General features: G+C 36.1%; 1 protein-coding gene across 9 annotated transcripts; it reads left to right on the forward strand.

Moving 5' to 3' along the window:
- Nucleotides 1-788: 788 nt before the first annotated feature.
- LOC131237055 (glutamine synthetase cytosolic isozyme 1-2-like) lies at nt 789-4,777 on the forward strand. Of its 9 annotated transcripts, XR_009166999.1 has the most exons (9): nt 789-1,012; nt 1,790-1,827; nt 1,939-2,098; nt 2,658-2,812; nt 3,106-3,318; nt 3,760-3,816; nt 4,085-4,117; nt 4,207-4,311; nt 4,629-4,777. XR_009166999.1 is itself a non-coding variant. In XM_058234695.1 (4 exons), the coding sequence occupies exons 1-4, from the start codon at nt 869-871 to the stop codon at nt 2,787-2,789; spliced, it is 486 nt and encodes a 161-aa protein (XP_058090678.1). In that variant the 5' UTR covers nt 789-868; the 3' UTR covers nt 2,790-3,576. The 9 variants fall into 9 exon arrangements, 2 of the variants coding, with proteins under 2 accessions (XP_058090678.1, XP_058090679.1); XR_009167001.1 differs by having other exon boundaries at nt 2,658-3,318; nt 4,193-4,311; XR_009166998.1 differs by having other exon boundaries at nt 2,658-3,318.
- The last annotated feature ends 7,098 nt before the right edge of the window (nt 4,778-11,875 follow it).

The following is an 11,875-nucleotide window of genomic DNA, read 5'->3' on the forward strand; positions in this document are numbered from 1 at the left end:
TGTAAACTATAGTTTGTAAATTGAAGATAGGTCCTTAGCTTTGGGGTACAATAGATGAAGCAGTGATTAATGGGCAAAGTCAAGGAATACAATAAATCATGTATGAAATGCTTGTGGCTTGTACACCATTTTACTCCAATGAATCAATGTCAACATGTTAAAGTGAAAAATGTGTATTGAAATCATTCATTTTTGGTGAAACTATTAAAGTTTCTGTGCATGGGCTCCATTTGTAGAAATTGAAATCCCAGAGAATACTGTGCATAATAATGCCTATAGACCAAATGGAATTCTCACACTTTCTTTTTCTTAATACAAAAATTCTAACACTTCCACTCAGTAGATCAAATGGAATTCCTGAGTTACCCCTTCTCTTTTCTCATTGCAATCGCGGCTCTGTAGGGCCTTTACATCTCCCTGAACTTCCCACCCCAACTCACTGGATGGAATTTTGTTGGTGGTGACCCCTGTGGAGAGAGCTGGAAAGGAATCAAATGCTCTGGAGATGCCATCCAATCCAACTAAATCCTTGGAATGAATTGAGTTTCATAGTATGCCTTTGTCTTAGCATTGCACATTTTATTTCCTCTTACTTTTGTATGGTTCTTTGTCATCTCACTCACTGATCCACATTTTATTTTCAGTTTCAGTGGCATTTCCTCAGGTAGGGTTGCTTAGGCAATGTGTCTGAACTTTGAATGATCTTCGGCTTGTCTTGTTTTGAATACCTAGCATGCTTGCTCACTTTTTATCCTTTTTTTTGGGGGGGGGGGGAGGGGCGGAAGTCAGATTTTACTTTTATGCATTTATGATCTTCTTCTTTTCTTTTTCTTTTTCTTTCTTTCCTTTCTTTCTTTTTAATCTGTAAATGGGAAATGCTGCAGCTGCATTTGGTGGAGGTTTGCTTCCTGGAATAAGTGGTACAAATGACAGGTGCACCATCCTTGTCTGCAATCTGGATCCTGGCTGTGTTTCAGGGATTCAAGCATTTGAAATGAAGGCAATTGTTGCAGTAGGGAATGGCCTCATATGTTTATATTAATCTGGAATGGTTTATTAAGTTTTGTTTATGTTGATTAAATAATAATATTCTTTGTGGATATCCTGCTTTATGGAAGTGAGATTCTTCAAATGACTATAAGATAGCATTCTCTTATAATCATAATAAAGAAGAGCACATCTTCAAAAATATTCATCCCTGTTTGGGGCATGGAAAGTTATTTCATACTTTGGTAGAGTTTGATGCATGATGCACAGGCACTTAGAGATAGAGATAGAGAAGAGCATATCTGCAATTCAAGTAACTTGTGCATCCAAACATAGCATTACCGAACAAAATACTTCAAGAATCGATGCGGCAACGCATCTCAATGAAGATAAGGTGAAGATCTATTAAAAAGGTGTAGAGAAATTGATTGGCAAATCGAAAAAAGAAAAAGATGAGTATTTCCAACTTGAAAGAAAGAAAAGAAAAAAAAAAGAAAAAGGGAAGCAATCACTTATCAAGTAATCCTAGCCATCCAAACAGTGGCTTTAAAATACGATTGGTTAGGATGAAAATGGTTGGTTTTCTAAATCCAATGGTGGAATCAAATGGTTAAGATCATCTGGTTGGTGTGATTTTTGGGATATTATCTATTCACACCAGGTACATGATTTGAACTATCAGGATTCTTGCATGCCTATGTACATTGGATGGGTCACCATGAATATAATGTGGAGAAACAAAGTAATCTACCCTTTCATTTAGCTCTCTCTCAGATCGTCTATTTACTTCAATGAAAATCAGGGTGACTGGAATGGTGCTGGTGCCCACACAAACTACAAGTGAGTTGCTATGAGAAATTCAATATTTGCTCTATGGTTGTAAATCTTGTGATTCATGTGTCCCAAGTTGAAAATTCTAAATAAAATCATATGTTCATTCACTTCTGTCAGCACCAAGTCCATGAGAGCCAACGGTGGAATCGATGTTATCATTAAGGCCTTTGAGAAGTTGCACCTGCGCCACAAGGAGCACATTTCTGCATATGGGGAGGGTAAAGAGAGAAGATTAACAAGCCACCATGAAACCACCAACATCAACACGTTCTCATGGGTGAGGAAAATAGGTTCTCATGAATTTTCAAATGCACATGCACACACAAAGTAGCTTTATACACAAAGTAGCTTTCTATTATTCTTCCAAAGATGTCACAATCCATGCATTAAAATCTGTAAATATATATATATATATATATGAATATACTGTCATGTCCTGGAATTCTTGTATATGGTTTGGTTGATTGTTCATTTCTAGCCACAAGGCCATTTTTGTTGTAGTGAGGTGGATATGAACTTATATCATCTTACAGGTTGCAATCGACTGTATGGTGGAGAGTTGCAATGAACCTGCTTGGGTTCTTTCCAACTAACCAAAGAAGTCAAACAATTAACACCTAATAGAAGACCTACATGAGAAATTTCTAAGCACCATCATCGACAATTTCCTTGAAAAATTTTCCACCCTTTATATAGATGTGAAAAGTCAACATTAGCTCTCAAACAGTTGAGGTTTGTACACTACAGTAGTTCTCATCTATTTTTTTTCATTTTTGATTTCTTTCCTTGAAAGTTTTTGCTTTGTCCAACTTCTTCGTACATAGTTTGATCTGCAGACGGTTGGATTCACTTCTTTCAAAGACAAGAGACTTCTTTCAAAGTGGGGATTATGTTCTTCTAGCGAACATGTATGCAAGTGCTGGCCAATGGAACAAAGTGACAAGAGTGAGAGAGGCAATGAGAAATAGAGGAGTTCAGAAATTGGAGCCAGGTAACAGCCTCATAGAGCTACATCCAACAACTTAGCTTGAATTAAAATTTTCAAGGACTGTTGTGGATGCATTTCTTTCGTGTAGCAGATTTTCTATGTTATTAGACTCCCCTCTTCTTTTTCTATACTTTTCTCTCCCAACTTTTCTTTTTCTTCATTTTCTTTCTCCATGTGTATGTCTAAAGTCTCACCACCATTTTCTAAATGGTGCAAAACTAACACTTGACTCCCCTTGCTCAAGACCTGACAAATGACTTTTTTTTTTCTTTTTTTCTTTTTAAATTTATGGGCAGTGAAAATTGTAATGATGAAGAAATTCCAAGTATCGCATGGTTAGCCCATTGTGGGTGTGGTGGGCTCCATTGTGGATGGGGATGCCCTAAGTTCTTGCAAATTGGAAGAAATAAAACAACTGTTTAGGAAAAAAGGCTATAAAAGGCTAAAGATTGGAAGGCTAGGATCTTCTGATGTGAAGATTTTGAGCCTCTTCCTTGCACTGTATAAAGGTTTCTAAAACTGTACATTGCAATGGATCTCAATTTTTTTTGGTGTTTAGGGTGTTTGCAATCTCTGCAGCCTCCCTCTTCTTTTCGTATCTTTCTCTCTTCTTAATGCAATTGTTATCTTTCAAAAAAAAAAAAAAAAACTGGACATTACAATAGAATGACAATTTTTTGAGTAGAAATTGACTTCATTATGTCTTGCTTTGCTTTCACCTACCACTAGTTGCTAGACTAATTGGAGAATTCATGATAGACGGCAATGGGAAGATTTGTTCTAGTAGCATCCACAAGTTTACCTTTTCTTCCCATTTTCAAAGTGATATTGTTATCTGTTTTGGTTCAAGCGGGTCACATTGATTGCAATTAAAATTGCACATATATTTGTTACTTTTTTGTGTTTCTATTCAATCATACTGATGGAATTAATTTCTTCTGTAATTTTAGAGCTTGTTGAGGCTGATGTGGTTGTGTGCTTGTGTCATCAAACCATCAGAACTTAAGGTGCATGTTGTATTTATTGATCATTTCCGTCAATTCATCATCTTCACTATAGCCTTGTCCCAGCTATTAATTGTCAGCTTTACAAATCTTCTACCACTACTATCTAAAAATTACTAGTCGATGATCAAATTTCATTTATATTAACCAAACTTCATTGAGTGCCAATTGAATTGAACTTGCCAATTGACTATATTCTCATTTAGGACATGTTTATCGAGGTGTTGGCCTTGTGCCTCTATTCTTTTTTTCTTTTTGGTTAAATTTGCAGTGGATTCATGGCCTTGATGGAGACTAGGTGCAGGTCAGTGGCAGCTTGATTTTTCTCCAATTTTATGTGCATTCATGGTGTTTTGATGTTGGTATGGTGATGTCTTAGATTGACTTTTTTAGATCTTGGAAATGAACCTAGAAGATGAAGCTGAGGAAGATGGTGCCAATGTTGATCTTGACTCGTGAAGGGGAAGTGTGTCGTTCTATAAACATCTACAAGCCCAAGTGAGTTTGGATTTCTTTTTTCATTGATTCAGTATCTCTTGGATTGCTTTATTGGATTAGACTACTGTGTTTTTTTTAAATATTGGATGGCTGCTTAAGTTATATTTTTCTTTTCTTTTTCTTTTTCTGTTAGCTATTTGAGCTAACTTTACTATCGGTTGGTTTTTGTCCTTCACGATTAGCCTTTCTTTGTCAAGTTTTATATGTTGTATTGTGATCATGTTTCAAATGAATGAGATTTTTCCCACCATTTTGTTATGATTTCTTTAGCTAATTGATGACACGTGTGGATTGAGCAATTTTCTTACCTTATACAGAAATTAACGGACCTGTCGGATGCACCTAGCGCCAGATTGATCGATGGCATCTTGCTCACAAAATTTGATACTATTGTAGATATTTTTAGATAAATGAACCTAGTTGCAGTCTTAAGACGAGCATACCTCTCTGCTTATGTTTTTCTTTGGATTAATCTCTACTTTGATGGAATGCAATAAACTTCTGTTGGATGCACTTATGTTTTTTGAAATTATTCCTAAAATTCCACCCTATATCTAACCGTTGTCAACATTAAGAACGGTTCAAAACCGTTCCTAAAATGTGACCGTTGACATTAGAACAGTTTAAAACCGTTCCTAAAATTTTGTTTCTAAAATTCAAAAACGGTACCCAAAACGGTTTTGAACCGTTCCTTTTTTTTTGCGACGCCTCATTTAGGAACGGTTTAAAACCGTTCCTGAAGCATTTAGGAACAGTTTAAAACCGTTCCTAAATGACAATTTTGGTGTAGTGACATATCCATCATATGAGAATATTGTAGGTGATTTAGCTAATTCGATTCAAGTATTTGCAAATATAATACTAGATTCCAATGCTTTCAAAGCGCAGGCTACTTAACAAAAACATTAGATTCCTAGTGCATTCTTATTACAGAGGCCAAACATAATTAAGGATTCTAAATGAATTAGATTCCAACTCCAAATATGAATCCATTGCATATCAAATACAAACAACCAAATGAGCCCATTAAATCATGGGTGCACGAAGTGGGTGTATACGCCACACTTTCATGGGCCTTACCTTATACTCAATTAACTGATCTAAACCATCATTCCACTACCTGCAAGGTTAATGCCATGAATAGCCCATTAGTTCTAACATTGCATCTATGGCATTATTATTGGAATGATCGATGACATTTTCCTTTTCTGTCTAGGAAGAGAGTTCCCATGTACAGTGATATGCAGGACACTGCATTGGGCGGTCCCTCATTATCTTCCGTGGGGTGTCCCACTTGGGCTTCTATACGTTAATTGTTTCTCAGAGCTTCGTGTTCATAAACCTAGTGAAGGACTTCTCCTTAGCCTATTTGCAACCCTTCTAGCTCCTCTGGTAATCTCTCTCTCTCTCTCTCTCTCTCTCTCTCTCTCTCTCTCTCTCTCTCATGTCCACATGAATGTTGATAACTACCTTAAGGGTGCATTTAGATGCTCAATTCGATTGAATTGTGATAATTCAATTGATATAAAAGGAAATGCCCGAACATCTAATTGCAATTACATGCATTTCTAACTAATAGAATTGATTTCAAGAGATGGGCAATCTCCAAATTCGTTGAGAGCTAACTCAAATGGAATCTCCCTCTAAAGAAGTATCGAATGGTACCAAAACACAGCTTCCATCTGCAAATCTCTTCTTGTCAAGTCACAACTCTTCCAAAAAACTTCTACGACAAAGTGGAAGAAGGGAGTATCACCTTGAAGAAATCACAGTCGTTTAATTTCTACAAGGATGGTTTGATCATCAACGATGGAGATACACTTCTAGAGACATATGGTGATCCTTGCAACTGGCGCTACAGCAAAAATGTGTAAAACCAGCACTTAGGGTGCATCATGCACCGGCGCTATTTAAAAGCGGGCCCACGGATGTTTCTATGTAAAAATAAAAACAAAACACGATTTCCATTTCGCTCCCAACTCTCTCTCTCTCTCTCCCTCCCAACGAATCTCTCTCTCTCTCTCGTGACTCTCTCTCTCCTGACTCTCAACTTCTTCCTACCCCCAACTCTCTCTTTCGCGCAACTCTCAGCTTCTTCCTACCCCCGACTCTCTCTCTCTCTCTCTCTCTCTCTCTCTCTCTCTCTCTCTCGCGCGCGCGCGCGCTCGAGCTACCATTAATTTCAGGGCTTAGATGAAGATCTAAAATAGGTAAGAGTCTAGATTTCATCGATTTCAACCCTAGTGATTTCTTAATTAGAGATTTATAATGTTGAAACCCTAATTAGGGATTTACTATGTTGAAACCCTAATTAGGGATTTACTATGTTGAAACCCTAATTCAATGTTGAAACCCTAATTAGGGATTTTTCTATGTTGTTTGATGCGAATACATAGAAATGATTTGTTGTGTGATACAGTTCTGATTTGTTCGATACTTCGATTTGCAGTTTTTCAATCTGAATTCTATTAGATTTCGTGACGAGTGGAGTGTTTTCTGCACTCGATTATGTAGTCAAACTTTTTAGGTGTTTATTTATTTATTTTATTTTTATAAATACTCTGTTATGCATAGACTGCAAAGATTAATCGTTGGGTTTATATTATTCCATTACATTCTATTGTTTGTGCATTCTTTCATCAGTCAATACAAGTTTGGATGTTCCCAACACTTAAAGTGTTACAATTATTATCCTTTGTCATGTTAACTTTGAAAGAAAATCTTAGTGCTGCTAATTTTATTTATTTTTTATTAACTTTTCTAACAACTAGTGCTACAGATGGACTTTTCCTCTCATAGTTGTACCAACGGCTATTGGATCTTCCCTTGATATAATTCTGAGCAATGTGTCCCTTTTTTTCATATTTGTGACATTTGCCACCATGGTTGGTCTGTTATTCCCTCTATATTTATGTTCTGATGAATCATTATCTTCTAATTTTGAATTGAATACTGAGTAGTTTTCAAACGTAACAATGAGATTTCCAATGTAGAAGGATATTCTTCTATCACATTCTTTCTTTACAGTGTAAATCCACCTCTCCAATATTTCTTCTATTTGCTTTTGCTTTCAAGTGAGTTTTTAATAGAATGACCTTTTTTTTTTATGTAACCTTCCCCTTGCATTCTGGTTTAGAATAATATATTATATAAAGTTTTTTTTCTTTCTTTTCCTTTATACTTGTATCCAACTGGAAACATCAAAATCACTATGTATATTTTCCTTTGTACTCATAATTGCTCTACCTCGGATTACAACATTTGAAGAACACTTATTTTGGTAGTCTTTAATGTTTCTAGTATTGTTATGTTCTGTTAAACTTAAAAGTTTTAAGAAACTTGCATATAACATGTGTGGCCCTCCTGATGAGTAGGGTTAACTCATTACATTGTCTAACCCTATAGAGAAACAATGGGTTGTTAAAAAAAGCTCTAGTTGTCCATATTTAATGTACATGTGTGGCCCACTTGATGAGTAGGGTTAACTCATCACATGGGCTAACCCTGTAGAGAAACAATGGATTGTTAAAAAAAAAAAAAAGCTCTAGTTGTCCACATTTAATGTACATGTGTGGCCCACCTGATGAGTAGGCAGGCCTGATTTTTACATCAGGTAATATGCACAGTGGCCACACCTTATACACATTCAAATGTGCCTTGGCAGTGAATTTTTCAACATTCTTTTTTATGTCGAATGGTTCATTTCCTACCTTTCAAAGGATGTAACTATTGTCAAAAGAATCCTGGAATCCCGAAATCCCGAATAAAGTAATGAGATCAATGGAAAAACATCTGTATACCATGCGTGTCCCAAGGAAGTCAACTCCTTTATTTGTGATTTCTATGATTTTATTATGCCTTTCTTTTAATAAAAAATGTTTGAGATCCTATCTTGATCTCTATAAGTTTATTTGTTGATTTGTTGTTTATGGATCTTGAACTGTGGTTAGTTTACTTGTGTAGACAGCTAGACCAAAATAATGAGACATCACCCAAAAAAAGAAAGGTCTGCATGGATGAGCACAACTCTCATGGGAAGGCAGAGCTCTCGCCTTGATCAATGAAAGGGATTGGAAGCTCTAAGGCATTTGAGAGGAGAAACAAGAGAAAGTAAAAGTCTAGCACCATGCCCAAGACTTTTAGACAACACGCTTTCGAAAATGCCAAAGAATATTTGCTGATACACAGTCTCTTTTGCAGTCACAACACTACAAGATCTTTTCAATGCCCTAAACTTTGTTTGTAGTGCGAATATAGTTTCTATTTTGTTTTACAATCAATACTGCTGACTTCGCGAATATCTATCTAAATACCAGGATGCAAGTATCCAGAAATCTTGTAGTCTGTGTTACTCCATGCAAACTTACCTTGATGAGTGAACCCACCAATGTCAACTTTATGTATGCATCTCTTTTATTAACTCTACTTTTTATTATGAAATCTAATTTAGTAGCTTGGTCTCTTTTTTTTTTCATTGGTTGATTTTTCCGTTGCTTTTTTTTTCCCAACATGACATGTAGCAACATGTTAGAGTTATTTTCTAATTTCACATTTTTTACTATTTATTTACAACAGGGGAATTCATTTTGTTGAGTTTTACAAATGTAAAGGGAAACCAACCTGCGGTCTCATGGGATAAATCGTCACATAGGGCAGCCCTGACATGGCTACAAGGCATTGAATTTCTGTTTCACGGACAAGATGAAACATGCCAAGAAAGTTTTCTACGAATTTTAGTTAGTCTTGTTGACTTCAAAATAAGTTCATTGCCTAATACACCTACTTAACCGAGTTACCACTTTTAATGCATTTTAAATGGCTTGGTTATAATGATAAGAAAATGAAGCAAGAAGACCTATGTAAATTGGAAACGAATGCATGTGTAAGTGTCAGACATGGAGTGTCAAACGTGGAGACCCTAAAAGTTCCAACATGCCAGCACACCTGTAAGATAAACTCTTTGTAATCATTAATAGATAAACTCTTACTCGTATATCAAACTAATATGGGTTTCTTGAACTAGGTTTCATATCTTCTAGGCTTTTGTTCGCCAATCCCAAAGAATCTCTACAGATTGAGCATGTGCCAAGAGACACATTTGGTACATCTGGGAGGTGCATGAGATGGGCATGCTACATGTATGCATTGAGTGCTTACTGTTCGCTTTTGTTTTTTTGTTTTTTTTTAATGCATACTGCTCACTTTTTTTTGTGCCACATGTATAGGCTTTTTGTGCATACTGCTCACTTTTTTTTCTGCCACATGTATAGGCGTACTCTGCTGTCAGTACCCCTGATTATATTGCTCCTGAGGTTTTGTTGAATACGGGTTATGGAATGGAATGTGATTGGTGAGTATTTATACATGTTCTCTGTCCTTACAAGTGTTTGAGAAAATGCCCATGTTAACAGGATTCCCTCCCCTGCTACCCCTGCTACCCGGGCTGATTCCCAATTCTCTCCAAGGCCTCAGAACTCTTCAGATGATGGTTTACCTCACAGACAGCTTCAGCTGGTGCTATGCTCCCAGGCCCCTCAGTCAAGCCCCAGAGCAGCCAGCTTCAGCTTCAGGTTTGGTTTTCTATAATTGGCATCGTTTGGAGTTCTGCGTTATGGGGAGTTACCTCTTATGTTCCACCACTTGTTTGACATGTTTGAGATCTCTGCCGTTCATGTACTTTGTACAGATGGGGTGGATCTCTAATCATAGTTTTAGCGTGGATAAATTTTCTGGTGGAATATAAGGTTTTGATGCTACTTCTGTCTGACCTATTCAAGGACTTCCATTGTGTAGAAAAATCGATCATATGTTTTTGTATATGGATTATAAACAGGTGTGAAGTCTATAGTACAAAGGATTCTTGATTTAGAGCAATGGATGGACCCGTTACCTCTGTTTTTTAAATTTAATTTCTTTTTCAGAATCTGTTAAAGAATAAAACTGAGCTGGAAGCAATTTAGAATCCATTTAAATCGTTGGATCACTAAGACACCAACCTTAATTTTATTAATCCTATGCGTGATGAATTGGAATTTTCTGATTAGCCTAGAAGCTCTTGATGCATCTTTTGGCATGGCCCCATGATTTTAAGGAATGCTAATATGCAGGTATCTGCATAGAAGTTCTATGCCTCTTCATAGTACATGTGGCAAAGAAGAAAGTATGTTACTTTGAAACTCTAAGTTGTTTTTTCTGACCAATGTAGAAGTTAAAATACAAGTGCATATTCAGATTTCTTTTTTCTTCATTCCGGTTCAAATAGAGACCTGAAAAGAGTGACAACATCTATAAAATAATCTTATGAAATGGAAGGATTTGAATATTTGCTTTATCAGGAATCCAAACAACATGAGTGGAATGGCAGAACAAGATTCGTGTATCTGACCCCCAATTAATTGTATAAAGCTTAGATGGTTTAGGATGTTTATGCAAGTCTTGTGCATTCTAATTCTACATACTATCCTGAAGCTTATTTGAAGTCTTTTGATTTTGTATTGCACATCCAGACACATTTGAGTTGAGTTGACAATGATTACAAAGAGAAACTTGAGAAGGAAGCATCTGCCAGAAAAGATTTTGAAAAGGTCTGGTATTTTGTTGTTTTGTTCATGCAAATAAATATTTAATGGCGCATTTCGAACATTTGAACATCAATCATTGCATCTCTGCATAAAATTCATATGTAAAAACTGTCTCTGCTGATTGGAAGAGTATAGTCTTCCAGTTGAATACTTTTGGAGCATACCCTTCATTGGTGGACCCATCAGATTGATGCTCCAGATCAGTGAAGCAGGGCCTGCTTGCATATATTGGGTTATATATTGCATAATAGGTGCCTTGGATTATATGAATTTTTTGCCTCATTTTATGCCCTTATGGTTAACATTCATTATTATTAGTCGTAAAAACTGTCTCTGCAGGCCCAAAAGATCCTATTACTTATGATTGCTAAGTGAGCAACAATTGCTGTCTCTGCAGACCCAAAAGATCCTATTCTTTGTGTTTGATCTGATTAAAATATTCAATAGCTTTTAATTTGACTTTTACCAGTTTAAAATTTTAGGAATGGTTTAAACTGTTGAATATTTTAATCAGATTTTGTTAAATTTGCATCTACTTTTAGTTTTTATTTTTATTTTTTTGATATGCAGAATGGGCTTCTTGTTTTGGTTTTTCTCTTTTCTTATCAAAGGGAAGGTTTAGCTGTAGAAGAGGACAGTGGAAATTGCTGATTTTTTATTTTTTTTTTAAATCTGATTTTGTTATGCGTTAGGCTTGTGACTGTTCCTAAGAAATGGGGTCCTTTGTTTGTTTGGATCTTTGTTGTCAGTTAGGTTTATGAGTACAGCAGAGTTTCTATGTACGGATGTCTTTCAGAAGAAGCCTCACATGCATGGCACGATTTTATAAAAATTGAGTACAGCGGAGTTTTACACAAGTTTTAACCAAATGTGTCCATGGATTAGTCTCAAAATTCATGTTTGTGAAGTGACAGCTCAACTTTTTGAAATGGACGCACATCTCCACCTACACCTAAATATTTTGCTACTTTCCTTCATGCTTC

Source organism: Magnolia sinica, chromosome 2, assembly GCF_029962835.1.
Source record: "Magnolia sinica isolate HGM2019 chromosome 2, MsV1, whole genome shotgun sequence".
NCBI classification, from domain to species: Eukaryota; Viridiplantae; Streptophyta; class Magnoliopsida; order Magnoliales; family Magnoliaceae; genus Magnolia; species Magnolia sinica.